The sequence below is a fragment of the Copadichromis virginalis genome, linkage group LG10 (genome assembly GCF_057382275.1).
Source record: "Copadichromis virginalis isolate Kocher_CV1m ecotype Utaka linkage group LG10, C_Virginalis_male_GT1.1, whole genome shotgun sequence".
Lineage (NCBI taxonomy): Eukaryota > Metazoa > Chordata > Actinopteri > Cichliformes > Cichlidae > Copadichromis > Copadichromis virginalis.
The window spans coordinates 3,744,542-3,770,459 of NC_140627.1; the positions used below are offsets into that span (position 1 = coordinate 3,744,542).

A 25,918-nucleotide genomic window follows, 5' to 3' on the forward strand; every position below is an offset into this window, starting at 1 on the left:
CCATCAGGTAACTGTTAGTATCAGAATGCATGTGTCCGCGATCATAAATGCACGAGTGGTGTCCCAGAAAACGTCTTTGCTGTCCAACAGGAACAGTGGAGCTGAACAACACTTTGTGAACATGGAGGTAAAGACCTGGCCTTTTGAAGTAATGCAGTCTGGACATGAAAGAGAAATTTGTTTGACCACAATAACAGCAGTCTTGTTTGGCTCAAATGAAGGGGAACTATTCTGGAGAGTAATTTTGAAGCATAGACGTGTTCTTGTTTGGGTTTGCTTGGCTGCCTTGGAGACTCAGCAGTTGGTTATTCATCTATGAACCCTACATCCTTTGAAAAACAGGCTGGTAAAAGCTATCCAAGATGGACTAGAAGTAGACGGTTCAACGGGACAAAAACACTGGTTCAGAAAGAAGGCAGAGTCATTGGCTGGTTTAGTCACAATGCAGATTTGAAACCCGTCACACTGTTGGAGGGTTTGAGAGAGATGTAGCACGTGGACGGAATTTCTAAAACAACTTGTAGCAGACTGATCTCAGACACTAGCTGATGTTTAAGCCACACGGTGGCTAAAGGGGACTTAGTTGTTTCATAGAAGATGGATATATATGCATGTATTCACCTGAAAGAGCATATTTTCTTTCTGTCTATACCATCCTAATCCGAACACTGGACGGACTTCTTTTTCATGAGTATGTGTGTGAATTATTGCACAACACACAAAGTTTCTATTGTAATGTGATGTTGGTGTGAGGCTGTGCTTTGTGTTGTCTGGAGAATCTCCCCTGTAAAACCACCTCGTTAGCAGCAGCATGTCCACCTTCTTGTATTCTGTCTCTTTTTTCTGTGCCTGATTTTAGAAGCTTTCTACTGTCTCAAATCTTCTCTTTGTACTCACCTGTATGTTCTGACGTACTGTATCAGACAGGTGTTGGTGAGGTTATCTAGTGTTAGCAGACAAAGAAGAGGTCCAGATTGTAGATATTGTCAGCAGTGAAATGGGATACTTGTTACAAAAAACAAAGTTCTAAGTGGTTAGTAGTCCACAATGAGCTCATAGAAGCAGGGACTGGATTTTGGAGTAAAAGCTTACATTCACATGTGGCTGATAGAGGAGGCATACATTTGGCTCGTTGCTGGAATCAGTTGTTTGCATCTCTGTTGCAGTGAATGAACACAGTGACAGCAGCCCTGCATGAATCTTTCATTTTCAGAGGTGTTATTTTTTTTAGCATTGTCAGAGAGGTGCTGATTGTGCTACAGTTTCTGAGCAGTCTATGGTGAAATTAATTCAATTTATGTCTCCTTGGTGTATTTCATATTAATATCAGATACAAGAACGTGACTCAAATAAAAAATAAAAATGTAATGGTGAATGCAGAGAAAGGAATTTGCACCAGTGTTCGTAGTACTGATAGGTGCAAATTCAACCACCAGGTGGCACTGTTCTCCCAGGTTATTCCAGGAACGATTGAAAAACATCTGCACTTGAGCAATATGCGAGTCCTTTGCTAAGAGATCTACAGCGCACACACGTGTTTGCTTTCTTTGTGACAAGCTGAACAGCAGATACACAAACCCTCCCAATGTCACCTTGGAAATGGAGACACACCTGTCCTCACCTGGTAACAATAAAGTGAAACACGTTTCAAGTGATGCCAGTGTACGCAACTGCACCCAGCTCAAAGTAAACGCATTTAATGAAATAAAATGCTAATAGAAACATTTCATACAGTTTGGAGAAGTTTTCATTGTCATCACCATATTTCTGAGTTCATGTCCATATAACAGCATGCAGCAGCTCTGAAGGACATCCAGATACATCCAGATCTACTGCCTAACAAATCCTTTCTGAGTAATCATCATATTTGCTGCTTGCATAGAGGCAGTCCTGGCCTTGACGCTTTCATACCTGTTCTCTGTAGAATTTCACAATGAACTGAAATGTTTCTCCAGTGACCTCTAAAGAGTTTCTCTGATTCTACGGGCATTCACAGTGTGACTGGCTTATTAAAGAGTCAGGTGGGCCGCTTACATTGGCCAGCGTGTGTCTGCTCCCCACGTAGCACTCGGTGGAAACCTTTCCTCTCACACACCTCTGCTGTACCAGTCATTTAAAGAACTACCTCATGACCTTTTCACATCATCATCTGGGGAGGTAATCTTGTGGAAGTCCGCTAAAGTTCCTGCTCTGCAGCGCCTGGTCAACAGCATGAATGTGGGAGTCAATCATCTGTCTCATGTCGGGAGTGAATGGGTCAAAAGAGGGCCGCTGAGCCCCTGAGCGTTTGAAATGCCCGTCTTGGTTGCTCTCTGCACACAGAAACCTCTCCTCTGTCATAGTGACGTTTAGAAAGGCTGTGATGAGCCGGAGCTGGGGGAGGAGATCTCGCTGCAGCTCCTCATAATGCACCACCAGGAGGCGACGGCCAAACTTCAGCCAGCTCACAGCATGAGATGCCCACCAGGGGGCATAGCTGGAGACAAACTCTGGCCATTCTGCAAGTGAAAGAGGGTACAGTTGGATTATTTTTAGCTAATTTGATCAGGAATCACACATAGACGTTGGATTTTATCAATATACTGCATGCTTCTGAGAATTTTCATTTTTGTGTCTGTGTCAGTGTTGAATAACTGATTGCAGAACTAAGTAAAAAAAATGTACGTGTCCCAAATGATCATCTGAGTGAATGTTTATCTGTGTGAATGTGGAAGACGCGACTCAACTGGTTATGACACAAACTATGGAAAAAAATATGCGTAAAAACTGTGGAGAGCTCCACTGTGTGGATATCAAACGGCAGTACAACTTCAACATAGTTACTCCCAAGGTGAAGACTATAAATCAAATGATTTCATGCACTGCAATCAGATGATAAACATCATTCATCATCGTGTGAAAAAAAAGAGAAACTGGAATGTCAACCAGAAAGCAGGCAGAGAGGAGACAATGCAGCATGTGTGTGTATATGCCTGTGGTATAGACAGGCTGGCTCGTTGTTGGGTCTCTAACTAACTGGTTGTTGGAACTGGTGTTTTATTTTGTTTGCGTTTTTTGTGTAAGAGCAGCCAATAGCCACATACAAGGGTTGATGAGCGCATCGAGGTGTTTTTAAGCTTGAGACTGTGACTGAAATGAGATATTTTAACTTTTTTTCTATAACATTCATTACGTTCTTAAACTATACATGAGACATTGTAGTTACATTTTGTAAGAAACAAAGAAAAAAACTGTCAAGAAGTAGTGCAGCATGGTGATGGTTTAGCAGCATGATGCCACAGCAGTAGCTTTCAGTCCACACTCATCTGTATTCTGCATTATCCTCAGAACACTCTGTCAACAGCTTTCAGTGGGACCAAGAAACTGCTTTTTCACTGTCTTTTGAAAATCAAATATTTTCAGTGCTGTGAGCAACATGAACGTTGTCTTCTTTAACCCCACGGTATGGAGAGAAGGCATTTAAAAACTCAGAGCAAATAAAAACTATTAAATAGGTGAATGTAGTCCCCGTAAACTCATTTCAGTTCAAGCGACTTGTAAAAAAGTTGAATTAAAACCTGTGAGGAGAGATATTACAGTTTTTCTCAAATGTTAAAACACAAAAGCCAATCCTGTAACCCAAATGACCAGTAGTCTAAACACATTTACTAAATGTAGCCACCATATTCCAGTACCATAAACACATGTCACATGAAGACACAATTCACAAAACACAACCCTATGTACTCATAAATCTAAACACATTTTTCCTTGCTAAAACACATGTTGCAAAACAACTCTGCTCATATTCTCAAATGAAAGCCCATGTGATGCAAAATGCTTGCCACAGTCACCAATCTTTGAACACAGGGAACACACCTGGCGTCATTCACTACACACAATGACTCAAAATTGAAGACACTTGTTGCTAATGCTGTACCCACATGTAAAAGCAAGTTCAGAGTGCACAGTATGCTGAAGAGTCCAAACAAACACAATGGATGAAGGCAGAGTCAGGGGAAGAGGAATTTGATGCAGAGGAGGGAGAAGAGCTGGCCCTGGAAGAAGAGGAGCAGGCCAATGAGGAAGAGGAGAAGGCCAACATGGGAGAGGAGAAGGTCCAGGAGGGAGAGCAAGACAACCTCGCACCATCATTACGGACGAGATGCGAGCAACAGCTCAGCGACATGATGCCGCACAGTGATTGTGGTGTGTGTGTGGTGTGAATAACGTAAATGAAAAAACTTCACACCCTGTTCATGTTTTCAAGATTACTGTTGTGTGCAATAGATTCTGTTTTTGCATTGAGTTGTGTTACAGTAGTGTACGTACATGCAGGATTTTCTATAGATTTATACTACTCATATGAAACTCACAAATCTAAATGCCTAATCCTCTGCAGAGATCTACGACGATCCGTTACTGTATAGTTTCTAAAATATGCATTGGCAGTTATGAAACAAAGAACCTTCTCACAAATTGAGCATTGTGTTTTCAATTGTTTTGCTGTAGTGTGTAATGCTGTGTATAGTGTTTACAGTTTTGACAGCTTCGAGCTGCTCTCTTGGTGTGGGAGTTTGAGTTTTGCAGTGGGAAGGTGTGGTTGTGTTTATGTAGCTTTAGAGAAGGGTGTTGTGTTTGGACATTGGGGGACCTGGTGGTAACGTTTGTGACATGTGTTTTAGCATTTGAGAAAAACTGTAAAGAGACGTGAAAAGCATGAAGCTACAACCAACCAAGAACCTTCTTCCTGTGAAATGACGACCCTAACCGCAGCGGCGCCAATAACGAGATTTACGATCCCGCAAAGGTCCGTCTGCGTACACGTTTACTGTTTCAACCACTCCTATCCAGCCCTCCAAGATTCCCATTGCTTCTGATTGTCACAGGTAACGCAAGCATCTGCTTGGAAAGCGGTCTCCTGGCTGGAGTGGACAGTGAACACATCACCTATGCTCGACCATAAATCTCGCTATACCGCCCAAGTACGTGGGAACAATATGACCATGCAGAGACTCGCCCAAAAAGCCACAAACGAGACACAATGAAGGGTGTGATCTGATGTCTGCTATGCCTGAATGCTACATTCCATTTTTTAGACTTTACTCAACAGATAATTGTTTAGTGGAACAAAGTAAAAAGACAACTTTTGAACAAAGTTTAGACAAAGTTTGACTTTTCTTAAAGGGTGGCTGTCTGGTGCTCAGGAGTGAGTCTTGAGTGCTGGCCTGTAAATATAAAGGGGCTTCACGACATTCATCTCTTGTCTACTCTTGTTGTATCATCAACAGTAGGACATTATGCAGCAGTAACTATAGCAACCTTCAGCTGAGCCATAAACCACTTCATTCTATTGGACTACATCACCTTTACTCTTCCACTGGGCATCTGTGGCGTGTCCTAAGTGTCCGGCGCACTTGCGGTTGAATTCAGCCATTAAGGAGCGGTAAGGGTTGCGAATCAGCAGGATGGCAGAGTCAAACATCTCAATTTCTTTCTGCCCACTTTCATGGGTCTTTACGCAAATGCTGCGGCCACTCTTCCAGTAGTCCTTCTCGCCTTTGAAACCTGGTACCAATGAATAAATGAATAGATAACAGTCAGCTGTAGGGCAATATTTCATCAAGCACCCACTTAAACTCTCATTTCAGGACACGGACTGTGCTCTCCCCACCTCTGTTGTACAGCGTGCCATCGAAATAGAAGCTGCCAGTGTAGTAGCCGGTCACAAGCTCGATCAGGTGTCGTACCCAGGTGTTGCCTGCCCCGGGAAAACTAGAGAGAGCCACAAGGGAACTGGATCTTTGAGGCAGAAACATCCTCTCTTTGCACCTGGAGTCTGGAAGCACAGTTTTTTTGTTTCAGCTGTTGTATATCAGCAGAATATCAGAATATATCAGAATATGTATGAGAATATATAGTAAGTATTGTAGCAGAGAGCCTGAAATGGAGTTTTTTCTTTACGTGGCACAAATTGCAGTAGGATTGCAAGTCACAGATCAGAGCTGAAATTTGGGATGAAGACTGTTTTCATTTTTACTAAACATCTGACCCCAAGAAAACAACACAGTGGTCACAGAAAGTCTCTCAGTTGGGACTTAGAATTAATGCAAGACTGGAACTTTAGCTACACTGCATGATCAGCAAAAAATGACTGACACGGCACAGTGGGATGGGCTCAAAATAATACATTTACAAATAAAAACACGTGCAGATGACTAACACATTTTTGCATTGTGTAACAAATATCTCACCAAGCACAGGGGTATGGTAAACTTGGTAGTGGTCAGGCTCTGTGGACGCCGTGAGTGCAGAGGCGATGGTGTGGTTCCCCACACACTGCTGGTTGTCCGACTGCTGGTTGAGACTGAAAAGAGATGACGTCCATGTACAGAAACAGTGGGGTTTCTTGAACACAGCCAGTGGGAGCTCCTACAAACCAAAAGCACAAATGTTCTTCAGGTTGTCATATGACTCATCACACCAATTTTTCTCTCCAAAGACTTCTAATCTAGCTAAGGGTGATCTGTCATCTCAGCTCAGATGCCACCTGACAGGTGGCAGAGCAGGTCAGCCACTAACCAGAAGGTCGGTGGTTCAAGCCCAGGCTGCAATCCAAATATCCTTGGGCAAGAAACTAACCCGATGTTGCTCTCCGATGCATCCATCGGAGTGTGAATGTTAGATAGAGCATTTAAGAGCTTAGAAGAAGTGCTTGTGTGATTGGGTGAATGAATTCGTTGTGTAAAGCGCTTTGAGTGCTCAGACAGAGTAGAAAAGTGCTATATAAGAACCAGTCCATTTACCATTTACTCAGCTGAATCTGCAGAACATCCCAACTCTCTTATTTTTCCTCACTCTGCCAGGTAGCAGGAGGTTAGAATGCTCAATGTCACAACACGAGGACACTGGAGTGAAACTTTTTTGGAACTGATATGCATGCATAAACACACACCGCACGGTGAGAATTAATCATATTGCAGTCACTGCCAATATTTCTACCATCCATATTTCTGTTTTTTGGAGGCGACACAGCTGCACAGAGTAAGATCTCAGTGCAGGATGCAGAGTATCTACATCTCATTACAGACACATTAAACCTAAAATATTCAGCAAAAATCCAGAGAGCTCTGTGCTCCTACATGTGTTCTCCAGGGAGAGAAGACAGCTCCCTGAGTGGAGAACCACAAGTAGAGTGTGCAATAAATTGATCATCATTGCTGTAATTTGCAGAGGAGAAATTCAAACCTTATCAGTGCACGTCTCGATGCAGGACTGCGTGGTTAGGTTCGGCTGAAAGGAGTAGACGGGGAAGGTGCCGATGATGCTTTTCAGCAACTTGAAGCAACCCCGGTAGTGCACATTTCTGACTGCAAGGAGGAAAAACGCACACGGGGATGATAAGGAATAGCGCTCTGCTAGTGACTGCAAAACACATTTGAAGGGTTTGCCTTGCTTTGGTCAACATTGGGGAGCATTTATTTCTATACAAACAAGTAGCAAATGTCAGATTTTCAAAGAAATGTACATGCAAAGGGTTTCTGCGATAATTATCTTTCCATACTTGGCTGAATTCTGGTACACAGTGTAATACATTCACAAGTCAGCTGCAAATCTCCAGAGACGCCGAAGCTTCCAGTCATGAATATTAATATTGTTTATGATCATCAGCTGCTTATATAATAGATTCGCCCTTGACTGCAACAGGAGGAGGGAGCAAATCTTTACACAAGTGAAAACTGTTTTTATAAGAAAAAGTTATGGATAATCATTATAGCTGGATTTGTCGTGGTCATTGTGGGGCTAATACACAATTAGTTTAGTTGAGTCAAGAGTTTAGTCATAAAACAAAGAAGAGTAATGAGCTGTCAAAAAGGTTTTAAAATGAAGCATTAAGGACCATCCAGAACAGCAACACAGGTTAAAAGCTTGACATTTTAAAAGTGGCACATTAACTTTGTGCAATATCCTGCTAAGATAATACAACTTTAAGTATTTACTTAAATATAAATGTCAAATAATATACAGTCAGAGGTTTATGTACACTCATCATGGGCATGAATGTCATGGTAATTTGAAGCTTTTAATGATGTCTTTGAACTGTTTGTTTTTCAGGGTGGAATAAAGGATACGTCTTTAATGACTATAAAAATAAGTTTACATTTATTTTGGATTTTCCCTAATGCACACAGACTCAAAAGTACACATACAGGCTGAAGTACGTAGATATATACTCTTAAATATTTTAATAAGTGGTGCTAAAAGTTCTATGCTGATTTTTAACTTTTAACAAGACCAATGTAATTAACTCTTTGCTAGCAATCATGGTAGACTATACTGGTAGTTTCTCTTTGCCAGCACAAAAATGATTTAATTTGACAGACGTGACTGGACTGACCAAGACTCACAGCGATAACAGCAAGAAGGGGAGCTGTAGATCAGCATGAGTAGCATGGTCTCTTACAACCATTTCTAAATAACTGCACATTCCAAGATCATCAGTTCAAACAATTTTATGTACAAGTTATATAGATGTGTCACCACTTTGCCAGGATATGGACGAAGACCTAAACTCTCAGCCTCACCCACATAGCAGACAGGTCTGGCCCGGATCTGGTCTCAAGCCGGCACTGCTGGCTGACTTCTGGCATGGTAAGTGGTATGTCATCCAGATATGGGCCAGGCCCATGGTTTGGTTTATGTGGCCCAGGCTCATAGAAAGCAGGTCTTCCCCAGATCCGGCATCAAGCTGGCTCTTCTGACTGACTGGTGTCATGGCAGGGTGTATGTCAACCAGATGTGGGCCAGGTCTGGCAATGATGGCGCTATTTATGTTCCTATTTTCCTATTTTAGTTAGAAGACCCAAATGCCATGTTGCAATACTATACTGCTATGGTATGGTTTCAAATGCAGGTTTGACAGGCTTGTGAGTGTACACTTTATCCAAAACCTAGTGAGGGTTTACTCATGTTCATCACCAGGTAGTTGTAGGCAGTGTTGGGGAGTAACGGAATACATGTACCGCCGTTACGTATTTAAAATACAAAACATGAGTACCTGTATTCCGTTACAGTTACCGTTTAAAAAGGTGGTATTCAGAATACTTTGTTGAAATAAATGGATTACACTGCGGTACTTCCCTGTTTCATTTTGTCGCGGGTCAGGACTGTTTGGGTTTTGTTTGACAGCTACGTGCCGTTGTTCCAGGCGGCAGCGTTACGGTTGCCATGGTTACAGGGTGACGCTCTCTCTCTGTGTTTCCTGGGTGAGAGAGCGCCTTTTTGTTGTTGTTGTGCTAAGCTAACATGCAGAATGCTACAAGCATAGCTCTAAAGAATGTAGCATCATGGGCAGTGTAGTCCGTGCTGCAGGGAGAATGGATTGCCAAACACGTTATGTGTCTGTGAGCGCGAGGAGGGAGAAAAAGGAAAAGTACGAGCTGTCATCGAGCAAAAACGGGAGCTGGAAGCATGTAAATATAATAATAACCACTGCAGCCAAACAGAATGCCTGACGAGCCCAGTTGTAAGTAAGCTATTAAGACTCGACTGTACACAGTGTTCGTGTTTTCCTCCGAAAACAATAAGTTCCATTGGAGCCTTTCAACGCCTCTCTCTGTCTCTGCTAGCAAAGTTGACCCAGACAACAAAGTAAAGCTATTTTTCGGCTATGAGCCCGACACGAACCCGACGTATTAGCCAGAGGTCCCTTTACTACGGTTCGGAGTCGCGGACCTTCAGTAATAGTAATAAATCACACAGCAATAGTACATTCACGTAGTTGTAAAAAGCATGATAATATATTAAGTAATCCAAAGTATCCAGAATACGTTACTGTCATTGAGTAACGTAACGGAATACGTTACAGAATACATTTTGAGGCATGTATTCTGTATTCTGTAATGGAATACATTTTAAAAGTAACCTTCCCAACACTGGCTGTAGGTCAGGAGGTTGAGCAGGTCACCTACTGATCGGAAGATTATGAAGCGCCTTGAGGCGACTTTTGTTGTGATTCGGCGCTATATAAATAAAATTGAATTGAATTGAATTGAATTGAAGATTAGTGGTTTGATCCCTGGCTCTTCCAGTCGGCATGTCAAGAGTGTGAATGTGTATGAATGCAGTTAGGAAGCTCTCAGTTTAGAGAAAGTGCGTGATTGGGTGAATGTGGCATGTTGTATAGAGCACTTTGAGCAGAAAAGCGCTATATAAGATTCACTGTCATGTTACTTTTGCACTATTATGTTCTGGCACATGTTGTTATCATATGGGCTGATTCAAGTACACGTTAGGCTGACATCTGGGGCCAGATCTGAAACTGTTCTGGGCCAGCACAGGACCACCAGTGTGTCTGCAACTGGCCTTGTGCTGGCCAATGTGTGGGCCACCTCTGGCAAACCAGATCTGGGCCAACAAAGGGCCGTCATTCTTTGCAGTATGTGGACCATGTGTAAGCACATTGTGTGGGCCAGATCCGGGCCTTTCCAATTTTGCTATGTGGGCATATGAGAGGAAATCGAATGGGTGTATTCAGTAACCACCAACGCTCAAACCTGTCATGAACTGAAAACCGCTGGAACACCAGCGTCACTGTCTACAGTGAAGCAAGATTCACATTGCCATGGTCTAAGACGGTGTCGACCAGGAAAGAAATTCTTGCTTCTTCAAACTGAAATTTGCAGATGATCACAGAGATAAACTATTATGGTCAGATCAAAACTTTTGCTATTTCTCCATAATGAAAAGAGACATGTTTGGGGGTGACAAACCCAAGAACTGGACTTGACTCCAAAAAAATCACCATTTAAAGCTACACTTGGCATAATACTGCAAAGAAGCAAAGGAGTGGAATAACAACAAAGCACAGTTGCCAGTTACACAGTAACACAATTTTGTCAAGACCATCTTCCCAGAGGAAGCAATGGCATGAAAAATAACAAAGAACAGGATGTTGCTGTGTTATATTTTTCTTATTATTTTGCATTACAAATACTACAACAATACCAGAACCAACAGGATTTGTCACTCATGCATGTCTGAGCATCAACAGATGACAGCTCGCAGATGGCTGTCGCAGCAATGCAGCCCGCTTTCTAGGTGTGCATCAGACAAATATGATGACCGCAGGAACGGCGATGGAAGGATTTGTCAATTTAAACATCAGCCAAAGAAATGCTGACACATCTCAGCCAGTCTGTCACACAGTCTGAGATGACTCAGACAAGGACTTTTAGAGTGGAGAGTAAACACTATTACATGCTTACATTTTATTACGGAAGGAGTTCAGTTTTTTGTTTTTTTTTGTTAGTAGCATATTAAATGTTTGCTCATTATTTATTCATGGTTTAAATATGTGCTCGCTGTTGCTCCATTTATTACTTAATTTCGTTTGCATTAGGTGTAAACCTAACACAATGCATCATTTTAGTCACAAGTGGCATCGGTTCATTTATGCAAATCAGCTCAAGCTGTTTGTGTGTGTGTGTGTGTGTGTGTGTGTGTGTGTGTGTGTGTGTGTGTGTGTGTGTGTGTGTTGATGTGCGGGCTGATAAATACCTTTTTATGATAATCTTTCTTGAATAAAGCCCCCACCGTTTCACACACCTTCCCCTTTCCTTCTGTAACACTGTGCACTAAGACAAATCCTTATCCTATCCTGCTGTGCTTTTCATTGTAATTCACTTAACTTTCTTCTTTGCTCCTAGCTGTGAATCCCAAAAGTTATCTGATTCTTTGGTTCATATCAGACGCTTTCATTTTTTCCGGAGTGGTTAGGTTAGACCAGAGATGGGCAGTAACGCATTACTTGTAATGCGACCACTTTTTTCAAGTAATGAGTAAAGTAAGTGATTACTATTGGAATAAAGTAATAGATTACTGTTACTTTCTAGTAAGCACGCTGCATTACTGCATTACTAAACCATGATTTTGTTTGTGAAAGTGTCTCATGACAATGGCGTACGAGCGTGCGATGTCCGTGGCAGGAACAGCGAAAAATTTAACTTCAAATCTGATCAAGCACCCAGCACGCCACCACGGGAATGTGAAATTCCCATTCCCCTCCATGACATGACCGCAGCGGCTCCGGGCAAACCTCCACAGGCCCCACTCCTGCTAAACAACTGAAAATAGATTCAAGAGCGACAGGACTTAGTGCTGCTGAATCTTTGATTCTGAACATTATTTTATTGTATATCTTGGAAAATGCAGAAAATAGGTTTAAATGTTATATGCAACAATCAGAGACTGTTGGATATAATTTAATTTTTGCTTGATGCATAAAAGTTTAAAACTAATAAAACAATTTTTTAAAAGTGACTTTTCCATTTGATTCAATTTTATATGATGGATTATGCAGACAAAGATCGATTTGGGTTGAAAGGCCTAATGCTTTATTACTTATTCAGGTTGTGTATCATGTTTTTAAAAAGTATCTAAGTAATAAAGTAACTAATTACTTTTGAAAATAAATAATCAGTAAAGTAATGGGATTATTTTCTTGGAGATGTAATCAACAATTAGTAACTAAGTACTTTATTCAAGTAATTGGCCAACACTGGGTTAGACAAAGCAAAGTTATGGTTAAGTATATGTAGACACATTTAGAGGAAGTAAATGACGATAAAACCTTCAAAATATGAGTAATGTTGGGTGGTTCCAGACAAAAGATGATGAATGTGAAAGATGCTTCTCTGGTTGTGTCTCCAAAACAATTCTCCCTCATCGCATCGACAATGCATCCTCACTGACCAACAAAATATGAATAATGCACCGTGGAAGTGACACGCTGACCAGCTTGACAACATCTCTAGAGCAGGGGTGTCCAACTCCAGTCCTCGAGAGCTACTGTCCTGCAGCTTTTAGACACATCCTTGTTCCGACACATCTGAATCAAATGAATGACTAGTTACCCAGCCTTTGCCAAACTTGATGGCATGCTGAAGAGGTAATCCAACCATTTGATTCAGCTGTGTGGGAGTTGGACACCCTGCACTAGAGAAAAGAAAACAACAAAAACTGATGGCAGTATACCTCTGAAACGTTGGATTCACCAAAGAAGAAAATGTTGAGTTGAGACAGTAGAAACTTTGGATCCTGTGGTACTAAATTCAGTTCAATTTAAACTCTATTGAATTCATACAGCACCAAATCACAACAAGGTCCTTTATGTGGTAAGGTCAACCCTTACAATAACACAACTGCTATCTATACCAGTCATCTGATTGTTGGCGTTAGTTCCTGGACAGAGGAATCAAATGTGCTGTATGTATAAGGCTTTGGTTGCACAGCGGCATGTGGCAGCGTTATAGATGGTGGTGTGGGGAGTGCATAGCTTTAACTTTTCTGTGTTGTTGTGTTTTGAGAATTTAACTTCAGTCATTTCTTCACTCATCTGCGGAGCCCGTGTAGGGTATAAATAGTAAACGGTGCCGTGTCTTCCCTGAGGGAAGTCAACTCACATTTTCTGTGACCTGGCAGCTGCTCCTCCACCTTGTATATGGAGAGACGGCCCACGCCGCCACAGGGAGACCCCCTCTCACCCCGACACACCAGACTACAATCCTCTTCCGGAGCCCGAGGGCTGCTAATCCGATTCCCGCAGTGGCACTCGGCTCCGTACTCCAGACCTGCAAACTGGTAACCACTACACACACACACACACACACACACACACACACACACACACACACACACACACACACACACACACACACTGATAGTTATTGCCCTAGCCAATGGCAATCCATAACCTGAAGCTATTGCCCTCTGGCTATGCTCTCCCACAGGACTTTCGATAACATTTCAAACTTATCATTTAACTCAAAGTTACTGGGCTTACACATACAGTTTCCCCGTGATAGCCATCAGTGCTTTTCATTCTGCACTCTCCTGACTGTGTAATGCCTTCTTCTGGCTGCAGTGCAGTCACCTCTGATCTGTACTTTACATATCAAGGCTCTTGTGACTCATCCCCCTTTCCTCTTCCTTTATCCAGGCTCCTTGGGAAAGACAGAGACCTCATCAAAACTGACCTTTTCATGTATGTCCTTTGAAGCTTGCTCATAAATTGCCTTGACTTTTTACTTTTGCTCATTGCGGTAATTGGCTCGCTCAGGTAACGAGACTGCCTTCCATGTGGACAGGCAGAGGGCGGGTTTGCATTTGAGATGGAAGCGCCAGCTATCCGCCTGGCAGCATCCATCTGTCCTCGGCTGTTCCCGTTTCACTGGGGATGCACTGCTTCCTGGCTGCTAACATATAAAAAGGAATAATTCAAGCAGGTCATTCCTTGAGTTGTGTTTGAAAAATTCCACCTGTCTCTACATGTTTAATAACAGGTTTGTTGAGGATGTGGCAGCGCTGATTACTCGGCTCACACTGACCCAGTCAGAGACTTCCACACCACAGCACGTCCACAGGAAAAGCACATATCTAACCACTGATTTATTCACCAACTGCTGGACTCAGCTCATTAAGCGTTCTATAACACACACACAAACACCTCCCTTCTTCCTTTTTCTGCAACAGATCGAGCCTTCTGTCCTGGCCTGCTCTTCATTCTCCCCTCTCTCACTCCTCACCCCCTCATCTTTTACTGTCATCCAGCCACCTGGCTCTCCGCTATAGCTCAAAACACAGGAGGCATTCATGGAGGAGACTGAGATCCAAAGCATTTACTCACACAGCGAGCTTTCTGTGGTCCCTTCACAGGAGCCCGCTGTGAACGCATTACCTTTCCGAGCAGGTGTCTTGACACAAAGAACTGGTCATTTTGCGCAGGTCGTAAAGCATGGTCCCTCCCAGGGCTCGATCGCTGGCGTTGTGAAGGAAGCATCCGATGTAGGTTCCTATATGAAGAAAAGAAATGTGAAATTAAAATTCATTCAGGCAGAAAAGTCCTGTGGTGGCACTCAGCGTGCGCAATCACAAAACCAAGGCAGCTGAATGAAAAGTACACATTTATGGTCAAATCTAATAATAAAACAGGAATCGGGCACTTGTCATTCAAGAATCGGACAGATTTCCAGCAACGCATTTCTTTTTTCTTTGATTTGACCTTGGAATTTTCCCTTAGTTTTCGCCTATCATCCTTTATTGGCCAAATTAAACTGAGTGACAGACTCATAAGGTATAAAAATACTCACCATTAGCACCATTGACAAACTAAATAATGTCCTACGTAGTGCCTCGCAAACTTAGAACACATTTGTTTTTTAAAATCAAACAGAAATGAGACAAATTGTGTATGTCCATGTTTGTGTTTGGTCCATGTTGCACACACACACACATGTTGACACACTCCTCTGCAACTTGATATGGCATCTTCGGTTTGGCTCCGGACACATTCTCCAAGACTGGCAGAACCAAAACAGCCTTTGCGTCATCACTTACTCACGGTTATTATGCACAGCAGCATGTATCGTGAGCCATAACATCCAACTAAATTATAACATGGCAAGGCTTGATTTATCCAGCAATGTAGATGATTGGTATTTCTGCATTACTGTGAACCTATTTACTTCCACTAGAATAAAAATCACCCGTGCAGAAAGAAGGATGTAACGCATAATAGGCTACAGCAGACTATTATGATGTGCTGACAAGATTAAGGCACCATATAAGATGTAACCCAGATTCAGTCTTTGATGTAATCCCTGTCTTTGCCACATTGCAACATCAAACTCTGCTCAGCTGACACATTAAAGTTTTCTTTATAAATTTCATTTTCAGCGTGCGAGGGAGCTGATGCATTTCTTTGTGTGCAGATTTAATTTCCATCTTCCTCCTCGAGTCTGACACTATTATGTTTTGAGGCCACATGCTAGATGTTGTTAGTCCTTTAGGAACTGAGTTTTTGGTGGATGGAGTGCGTGCACATACTTGGCTTTTAGGTTTATTTTGCAATCCCTAACATGAATTTACGTGTATCGATGTTTATAGGTTTTAAGGACACGAGGGGCTTGGCTTTCTGTTTTCACTTTACTACCAGCGGCGAAATAGGCCGATGCCAACTGGTCAAAGAGAGGATTTAATAAGTGTTGGAGGTGCATGTGACGGGGACTGATGGAATGTGCAGCAAGGTGAGCAGACAAGACAGAAACACGCAATGGGCTGTGAAATCTCTGGCAGGCCAAGCATCACCGTATCGAATTTGTGATTCAATCAGTCTGCAATGTCTTCTGAAGCTCGTCCAGCCTGTTGTGCTGGAGTCAGGCTGAGTCACCAGCCGCCGGCGCCCAAAAAACAAATGCAGGAGTACAACGGTAGCTGCTGCCTCAAAGTACTGAAAGGCTGGGACCACCAAAGAAGAAACTCAAATGGCATCACCCAAGGTGATGGCCCCCTATGCCTCTCAGCCACCCGGCGGTGCAGGTCATTGTTTTAATCAAAGTGAGAAAGAGACCCCGGGCAATAGCAGCTCAGGGTTAATGGAGGGAATCAGCCTGAATTCCCAGACATGATAGAAACGACTGCACTTTTGGCTTGCCACTGTGCTGCTTTCTTAAACACCAAGACAGATGGCTGAGCTGGAGCTGATTCTTCCCCGCAGGATTGGATGGAGGAGGCTAATGACAGGATGGCCAAGAATGAGGACATGTGCTGCTGCCACGGGTAGCAACTGTGTGTGACCATTAAAGTCCGCTGAAGGGGGTTCATAGCCTCGTTGCTGGATCTACATACTAAAACCCTCACAAGTGTGAGCAGCGTCATAAAAAAAGGACAACAAAGAGGGTTTCGATGCATTACAGGCTGACCTGAGACAGGATGAGAGGAGGATCATCTCAACGGGGTGTCGGATGCTGAAAAACACAACACTCCTAAGACTGTTAAGACTTTTTCACACACACACTGCAGCCCTGAACTTGTCTAGACATTATGCGGAGGAGCTGCGTGTCAGAATGATGCATGCTCTATACAGCCGCCACTGCTCGCCTGAACCAAACCAAGTGTTTGCAGTCGTGAGAAAGCATTTAACAAGGACAAAATCAAGTGCAGCATTAATTCAGGGAAGCCACAGAGTCAAGCTCAGCTGCAGATTAACTGATTTCAGTAGCAGCACACATCCGATACACTTCCACATATCCAAATGGTTATTTCATAGAGGGCATGCTATTTAAGCTCCTTATCTGCAAACCCACCTTGTAACCGACCTCCTGCCCAGCTCCTCTTTTTCTGACTTAATCTCCTGTTTCTGTTTCTGACTTATTCGGTGTCATATCTGTTGTCACTGACGCCAGCTCTGTTCTGAACTGCTCCTCTGCCTAACTCAAACATTCCACATACCCGCATGGAAGGCTCCAGGAAAGAGCCATGGTGCAAAATATAAATTACTGCAGATGGAAATAGCTTTTCTTCTTTGTCTGAAGTTCAGAGTTGCCAGTCACATCACAGAGTTAATGCAGAGACCTATTACGTTCACATCAGACTCCCAGCGAAACCAAGGGGCAACTTGGACTCTTCCATGTGCCTTTGGGCTTTGGGAGGACACGGAAGCACGAGTACAGACCACTGCACCGCTGCCACCTGTGTGTACAAATCACTTACAGCACTGAGTGAAACTTTGCCAGAGAATCAAATACTTTGTCATATCTCCATCTACACATCTCTCCTTATTTGTACTTTACATATAAATACATTTGTCACTCATTCCTGCAATGTGTAGGGTTTCCAGCAGCAGATACAAAGTATTATACATCTCTGACGTTTATTATAAAATGTTTGAACAGGTAGAGCTCCTGAATCCATGGATATATGAAACTGAAAATGCATGTGCAAACTTCTCCATCTGGCTGTGTGATGTTATTACTGCTACACCCTCTGTGTGAGAGCAGCCACTGAATAAAGATGGGATAAAGACTAAAATCATGAAAATGCCTTTTGGGATTTTGCACCTTTTTGGAAGTCCAGAGCGGAGCGGGACTGATATGTCAGCAGATTACAGCCAATAAATGAGCTACCATAGAGAGATATGTTTAACCACCTGTCTTGTCCTCACATTTGTTATTAAAATAAAAAAAATCTCTTTTAAAGGATTTTTATTGTAAGTATTTGTTTTCATTATGTGATTAATACAAACAGGGGACGGTAACTCTTGATCACATTTTTAAAATTCAGATAATGTGTGCTGGCCTGAAGCTTTTGGGCTTCAGTCCAGAGATTTAAGCCGTGAAATTTGGATAACGAGACTGTTTTGGATGGGTAAGAGCTGTTTAATGGCAGCCTACCTTGGCTGAACCACCTTATGATAGTCTTGATTTAGCTTCTTATTACTGCTTGACTCACAGTAAGTAGCAGCATTTCCCCTCTCCATTACACCGCCTATTCTACTAAATAGGAAAGTGCTTTTTAAATAATTTTAGACATGGTGCTGCAACTGATATTGATGTAACACTGTCTCTAAGACTGTACCTACTTTCATTATAATTTGATCTTTTGATTAACTCATTTGCTACCAAGTCAATTAACTGTTATAGGTTTTCTTTATTCAGCAAGTAGTCCAGTACACAAACATTCACAATAGCAGCAATCACATCTCATTTGAGGAGCTGGAACCAGCACATCTTTCTGCTTTTCTATTATTTTGATGACACATTTAAAGGTTTATGCAGAAATATTTTCCTTTTGCAGAACTTTAGATGAAAATAGTGATGCTTGTTTTATCTCGCTACACTAAATATGAAGGTAAAGACCGTAGGCTGCTAGCTTAGTGTAAAAACAGCTAGCATGGAGATTGCTACTTTGGTTCTCATTTGAGGTAAGAAGGCCAAATATCAGTAAGGTCTCCAGTTAACATTTTTCACCTTTCTGTGTGTGTGTGAATCTGCCATCATGGTGGAGTTTGTTTGCTTAACACAAAAACTAAACGGTGACTTTGTGGGGTGCTATTTACAGAAATGCCTTTTGATCAGAAGCAGTGACTTCTTGGAATCAGTCCACTAGAGGTTCAGTGAGATATTTCTTGCCTCAAAGTCCAGCAACAGCAGCTGGCAGCTGCTGACAAGACCCACCAGCGTCTGGTTTTTATGTTAAGCTAGGCTAAAAATGTGTTAGTCATGGTGGGAAGTGACTGCAGCAGACGGCTGTCCATCCACGAGCCTGCTTGTGCTGGAGGTTACTTCCTGTTGAGAGGGATTTTTTTCCTTCCCCCTGTCACCAAGTGCTGGTTCATACGAGGTTGTCTGATTGTGGGGGTTTTCTCTGGGTTACTCGAGGGCCTCTTCCTCACATGATAAAGCACCTTAAGGTGACTCTTGTTACGATTTAATGCAATATGAAGACAATTTAATTTAAATGTATTTATTAAATATTGCATTTACATGTAAATGATTTTCATTTCAGTGTCAAATACATGTTGTGGAATTCGAGTGATTGCTTCATTATTATCTGGACTGATATCCTGAAATAATGCATATACTTGGTTTAGAAACGGTGTCAAAAATACGCTTTTTTCTAAGCCCTTCAACCGGCTACTTTCACAGGGCCTGTGGCACAATAGACTTGGGTAATTGAATTCTTTGTCCTGGGTAATACTTTTTAAAAAAGACCCTTTGCCAGATGGCTGTTACTGAAACTGATCTCTTTCTTGCCTCAAACATTTTTCATCTGTATTACCCTACTTAGTGACTGAATGGTCATGTAGTGTCTGTTTAAAAAAAGGATTAAGAGCTTTTACGGGATGCTTTTCAAGAATGGGCTGAAAGAACAAATGTTCCACCGAAGGTAATTCCAATGTATTTATCATTTCAGCAAAATGGCAAAGGCGCTGACAGGCACAGTTAAACAATGGAGTAAACATCCATGGATATCTCAAAGTACTCAAGTAATGGTGAGGGCTCCTTAGCAGAGAGTGCAAGTAAGAGATTATATCGTTTTTTTAGCTTCATAATTACTAATTTATTTTCTGGAAGCTACTTTAGTGCTCGCCTGCCTTTTTTTTTTTTTTTACTCTTCTGGTTTCGAGAGGATCAGTGAGCTCTATCTTTCATCTACAAGATCTGAAGCAACCAAATGTAAAATGTTATATAAATGTATAATGAAGCTCTTCTAAATGTTCTAAGGTCATGATTATCTGTTCATAAATGTCGAATGAAGCTTGTTGTGAGTGCACTATGTGAGTCCTGTGCAGAGAGTGCGGTTTCCCAGCCCCTGGCCATCTGAACAAAAAAGAAAGCCCAAAAATAGAAAATAAACATGCATATGTGCTCCTGATATGTTGTTCACGGGGAAATCCGTCGGCTCAATATGCTCATAGGGTATTTTTGTCACTTTTTCCCCCAGAGTGTTTTCATAGACTTTGTAATATATGTTTTTAATTTAATGGCAGAAGAGTTGTCCAAGCTTGGCCACGGTCACCTGTGTGGCCTTCCTACGATTTGTGAGAAGGCCACACAGGTGCAAGTCAGTGACATAGCAGAGGTCCCGGTGTTTTAAAAAAGCAGATCTAAAACGTGTTAGAGTGTTTAAAATCCCAGCTCTACATTCTCAGCAGAAGTCATTGGAGAAGATCTTTTTCCACGTAAAGAATCGTGCATTTGTCATGATGCACGTTAATGGCATTAACACTTCACTGGCACACTAATACATCTAAATAGGGCGACGCAGTGACCAGTGCTTGTTTTGTCTGCTGGCTAGTTAGCTATACTAAAAACAGCAGTGAACCTTGTCAAGCCACAAGTGATAGAGGCAGGACAGTGTCAGCTCAATGTGCAGACAAATTCATAGCTGTGCACAGTTATTTACCTTTGTGCCTGCTGCTTCTCTGGACGGAGACTCTTTGCTCTGGACTCTCTGGCAGCAGACTGTGAAACCAGCGATGATGCAAGTGTTGGACCCCTAGGCTTCGGGAAGCAGTCCAGTGTCGCCCTCCTGCCTTGGCTCCCCCTCCAGACGCAGCCTGAATGGCAACCCATCTGGAGCGTGCCCTCATGCCCAAGCCTGCAGTCCTGAGGGCAGTAGGAGGTGCAGAGAGGGACCACAGGGGGGGCAGGCTGGCCAGGTTTGGCTGAGCCACTCTGATGCTGGAGCGCTGTAGAAGCAGGATGCTGCCTGCCATCAGATAGGCGATGCCCAAGCAGAGCAGCAGCATTTGAGCCCGCTTCAAGAGGCAGTGCAGCTTGTAGAAGGGTGCCACCATTCCTATACCATTTACTGTCTCGCAGCTCAGTGGAAGGCCATTTGGCGAGTAAGGAGAGAGAGCAGATCTGTAGCCTACTTAGAACTTCATAATAATGACAAGACCTGTAGGATCTAGCAGAGGTGCAAACATTGTCTTGGTCCTTTTGGAGCCACAGAGTCTGAGATCAGCAGTGTAACAATGGATGTATCACACCAGAAAGATTTAATATCCAATGCTGTGGTCAGTGACTCCAAGGGGATCCTTGGGTGTAAGCTGGGGGGAGAAAACAGAAAAAATAGCAGCAGCTAGATTTAATGCAAGCGTATTTCTCTATATGTCAGCACAATGAAAAGGAAAAGATGAGCCCGACTGGTGAATTAGATTCACAGCTTATGTTGACATATCGGCTTGTGTTTCTGTCTTGCAGCGTCTTGCAACAAATCCCATGGTGCTGCTCCATTGCTTCCATTGTTCGCATTTGTTTTTATATCATATTGCTGCCCAAAGTTGCGATTCCTGATTTTAAAATGACACCGAACTTTTGTGGTTTCAAAGTGCATTCTTGACCTTATCTCCCAGCTTCCAAATCTCAACTATCTCACTGAAAAAAAATATCATGTGATTAAAACTGTCTGGAGAGCGCATTATGGGTGCTTATGAAATGGGGATTATCATAGCAGTGTGCGCAGACAAACTCTTGCCTCATCCGTGGAGAGATGAATAAGTGATGAGTGGGGGAAAACATGCAAAGATGAGATGTTGAGGATCGCTGAATATGTAGGCTAAAAACACTGTGGTGTTCGCAGTGTTCTCTGAAGCCTGACACTTTGACTGAAGAGTGGAGCAGTGGAGTGAACATCCGATGAGATCCATTAATGCCTCGTTGTCTCGGTGGCCGTCACACACCGTCATGCCCTTCAGCTCTACTTTTCATCTCAGGCCTTCTAAGACACACTCCACCCCCCCTCAAAAAAGTAGGGGTGCGGTGATGCTCCCTATGATAGAAGCAACAGTTTGCTCAGTGAACAGTCTCCGATCATGTCCAAGTGCCCAAGTTATGTTCAACTCCACGTTTTTACGCGTAAAATAACTCGCGGTTGTGTATTCGAGGTGAAAAACAAAGACGCGTGGCTGAATTGATTTAGTGGAACGGGATGGGAGGTTGAAAGGCAAATGAATCACAAGCGAGAGTAAACACGCATCACCTATTTAAGAAGCCGAGGTCTTCCATCTTAAAAGCCCCTCACTGTGCCTCCACCATTTACAGTATTGAATGTTGGACCATGCGGCTTACCTTCAGCACCGGAGCGGCGCGGCATCCTTCCACTGCGCGATCACTTATCAGTTTATAGCCGTTAAGATCGCTGTTTTCCTCGCTTTGTTGTGCACCGAGTGTGTCCTCGGCGTTTCCCAGAGCTGTTATATAAGCTCGCTCTCCCTCTCTCTTTCTCTCTTTCTCTCTGCCAGCGCTGCTTTCCGTCGCCCCGAAAGGCTGGCACGGCGATATAAAGCGCAGGCAGTACGTGTGTATGTGCTTGTGTGTCAGAGAGAGAGAGAGATACAGAAAGAGGAGGTGATGGGGACGAGAAGGGGGGGTAGTCGGTCTCATTTGCATTGGTGATGTGGACGCGTCACAGCTCCTCCACCGTGCAAACGGGAGTCGTGTCCAGCAGTCCACAGGCTTTACTGCACATAAGGAGGGCCTTAAAAGGCGTGCAAAGGCTATGCTGAAGCCCATCTCCATACACTGAGCTCCATGCCCACAGTGCACTATATATTGAGGTACAATGCAGAGGGCGGCGGGGCAATAAAACCCCACGCGTGAACCATTTGAAGGACGTTTCAGAAAACGCCACAGAATAATCAGATCCACGTCTAAATAAACAAACTAGGACTGAATCTGACAATATCAGCATTGCTCAGAGATCCAGAGCACAAATCATGCAGTGGTTCCCGCGCGTGTGGCCCTACAGGTTAGGCTCGTTGAAGCACTTAATGAACTGCCGTGACTCACGCGTCAGTCTAGCGTGGATGACGTCCTAGCACTACAGCAGCACAGTCAGAGCCTGGCCTCCGTGTTCCTGCCACCAACAATGCAGAGCAAAGCAGTACTTAAATGTCACGGTATCTGTGTTCACGACTGAAGGTAAAGAAAACAACCACACTTACCCGTGAAGTTACCGAGTAAGGTAGTAAAGGTGGGTCAAAGTGATCACATAGTGGAAAGCTATTTCGTGAGTTATTAATGAATTATGCAATAAAATATGAATCTGCAATTTCATTTACAGACGACCTTTTCTTTTGTTATCTACACATTCATAAAGTAGGCCAATTCATTATTTGATCATTTAACTGACAATAAACAGAGGAATTATAAATACATAAATTCCTAAATGAACTAATAAATGAATTAATAAATACTTTTTTGTACTTGTCCTCCATCATAATATGTTTATGTTCTTACAAATGGTTTTTCTGTCGAGATCATTTATGTTCTACATCAGCGTCTTCTTCAACTGGAAGGAGGTGTGTTTGTTAAGAAATCCTTTAAGTAACAGGTGGATGCTGGTGTCTGTAGTTAATAGCGTTGCTGGCTTTACAGTACCTCTATGATTTGCTTGTTGTGCCGTTGGTTTTTTCTAGATCATATTTATTGCAGTTACAATGCAGTCTGTTATCATTTAGACCAGGGGAACTCCAGGCCTCAAGGGAGGGTGTCCTGCAGGTTTTAGCTCTCACCCTGGGTCAACACACCTGAATCAAAATGGTTAGTTCATTACCAGGAATCTGGACAACTTCAAGTCATTTAAATCAGCTGTGTTGGATCAAGGACATATCTAAAACCAGCAGGACAGTTTCCCTACCCCTGATATAGACGGTCATGAATGCAGCTTGAAAACCTGTCTGGCTAGCTTTAGCAAATAACTTAGCATTGCACTGTCTCACCCAAATATGACTGCTTATGGGGACCAACATGAGAGCAACAAATGGTCATCTGTAAATCTTTGAAATAGCGCTTTACAAATCAGACGTCAATTGTCTTCCACTTTTCTAATTTGGGAGGCAATCGCTAACCATTATAGGGCGAGAGGCGAGCTACACCCTAGCCAGGTAAGAGTCTATTATAGGGCTAACGCAGAGAGAGAAATCCATTCTCACCTACAGTCACTTAGAAAGCATCAAATCACTTAATTACCCAGAGAGATCATGTAAACCCGCACAGATAGGGTCAAGCCTGATGGTGCATTTAAACCTTCGATTCTAACCCAGGACCTTGTTGCAGTGAGGCAAAAGTGCTAACCACTACGCATCCATGCTGCCCACGTCACAAAAGATTTGGGAATTTTGATATGGTCTATGCCCTGCCCCACCCAAACCATCACACAATGGCAGATACTTCAGTCATGAGAGTGCTGGTAACACATGAGTTATAACAGCTTGTAGAAGACAAATCACCCACAGGGTCACAGGCTGTTTGTAGAAAGAGCAGTATTATATATTTTGGAAACATCCAGTTGTTAAGACACTGTTGTCATCAAGGCATGATGAGGCCTCTAACACGATGAAGAATACTTTGCAGTGCACTGGTATTTAATGTCTCTTGGAGATATGTAATGTCACACCTCAATTTTCCCAGTAAAATGTAATAGCTGCTCCCATCAAGAAAACAAAAGCATTATGATGGACTGAATGGAGCTGAAATATTTGACAGAGCAGGTCTATCTTGTTCAGCTGGGTTTTTTAAATTTTCTTTTAAATTTAATCCTACTTTGTGTAACAGATGGATTTAGACAAATGCTGGAGTCTGACTATTTGTCTGATCCAAGATAAAGTCTATCTCCATGCGGTCTATCAGTGTCTTGTAGAGGATGTTGTTATTTGTGGTGTTTGTTCTTGTAGTCATTTAAATAAATTCTCATGCTCCAGTTTGTATGCACTTGGTTGTAAAGCACATTGAGCTGACTGCAAATTAAATGTGTTATAAGTAAAATTTCATTGATTTGACTTCAAACTACTGCGTGCTGTTTGCTTGGTATGTTCTCTAGTGGGAAAAGCTGTAGTAAGCCGTTAGCTTGCTGTTCCCCTGAGTTGTCAGGTGCCACTTTATAAAGAGCGACAGTGCCTCCCCCACCGAGCCAGGCACTCCTGTTATTATTCCAATCAGCATTAATATTGCTTGATCTCAGGCTTTCTCCCTGTGGTTATAGCTGCTGTTGAGCTGCAGACTTGTGCAACTCGTCCTCTTTGCGTGGACAGCTGCAACCCCCCCCCCCCCCCCCCCCCACCTTATAAAAAAAAAAATCCACAGGAGTCTGTTGAGGAAGGACAGGGTAAATCCACGGCAGTCTGCCTGCTTGTTTTCATTATTTTTTTCCCTTTCAGTATCCTCATCCGTCTCTTCTCCCAGCCCCTGCTTGCTTTTTCTGAGACACAGAGCCATCTGTCCCCAACATTGCAGTCGATTTAACCTTATTCAACCCTTAAGGTCAGCTCGCTTTCACTCAGACCATCACAGAGACAGGATGGTTGAGCTGTCAGTCAGCAGTCCAGACAGCGGAGCTCATCTCCCTCATCTCCCTCATCTCTGCCTTTCTGTGCTGCCTCACAGGCATTGATCACCTCAGACAAGACAGAAACACTTGCTGCTGTCTCTCTGCAGCACAATGCCTCAGTCTCTGCTCTATCCTATAATTCTGGCTCTCTGTTCTAGAACACTGCCATTCCTCTTTTTCAAACAGACAGCAGTGTTAAGTCTTAATTTGAAGCTGTTGCTTTACAATCATGGAATCTTTGTTTTTTACAGGTACTTGAAACAGA

At 42.8% G+C, this 25,918-nt stretch overlaps 1 protein-coding gene across 1 annotated transcript; it reads right to left on the reverse strand.

Moving 5' to 3' along the window:
- Nucleotides 1–1,681: 1,681 nt before the first annotated feature.
- Nucleotides 1,682–22,630, reverse strand: wscd1b (WSC domain sialate O sulfotransferase 1b). Its single transcript, XM_085469499.1, has 9 exons — nucleotides 22,395–22,630; nucleotides 20,725–21,373; nucleotides 14,717–14,831; nucleotides 13,443–13,627; nucleotides 7,228–7,349; nucleotides 6,234–6,411; nucleotides 5,654–5,818; nucleotides 5,347–5,547; nucleotides 1,682–2,498 (listed from the first exon to the last, which is right to left on the reverse strand). The coding sequence occupies exons 2-9, from the start codon at nucleotides 21,116–21,118 to the stop codon at nucleotides 2,146–2,148; spliced, it is 1,713 nt and encodes a 570-aa protein (XP_085325625.1). The 5' UTR covers nucleotides 21,119–21,373; nucleotides 22,395–22,630; the 3' UTR covers nucleotides 1,682–2,145.
- Nucleotides 22,631–25,918: the final 3,288 nt, after the last annotated feature.

Bases quoted from the DNA above. Each gene is read 5' to 3' on its own strand.
- wscd1b (XM_085469499.1), bottom strand. From the start codon at position 21,118: ATGGTGGCACCCTTCTACAAGCTGCACTGCCTCTTGAAGCGGGCTCAA. The intron at 6,412-7,227 runs GTTTGAATTTCT...TTTGGTTTGTAG, and splicing joins TCGAGACGTGCACTGATAAG to GAGCTCCCACTGGCTGTGTT. The intron at 2,499-5,346 runs GTGATGTAGTCC...TTTCACTTGCAG, and splicing joins TGCCCAGTGGAAGAGTAAAG to AATGGCCAGAGTTTGTCTCC.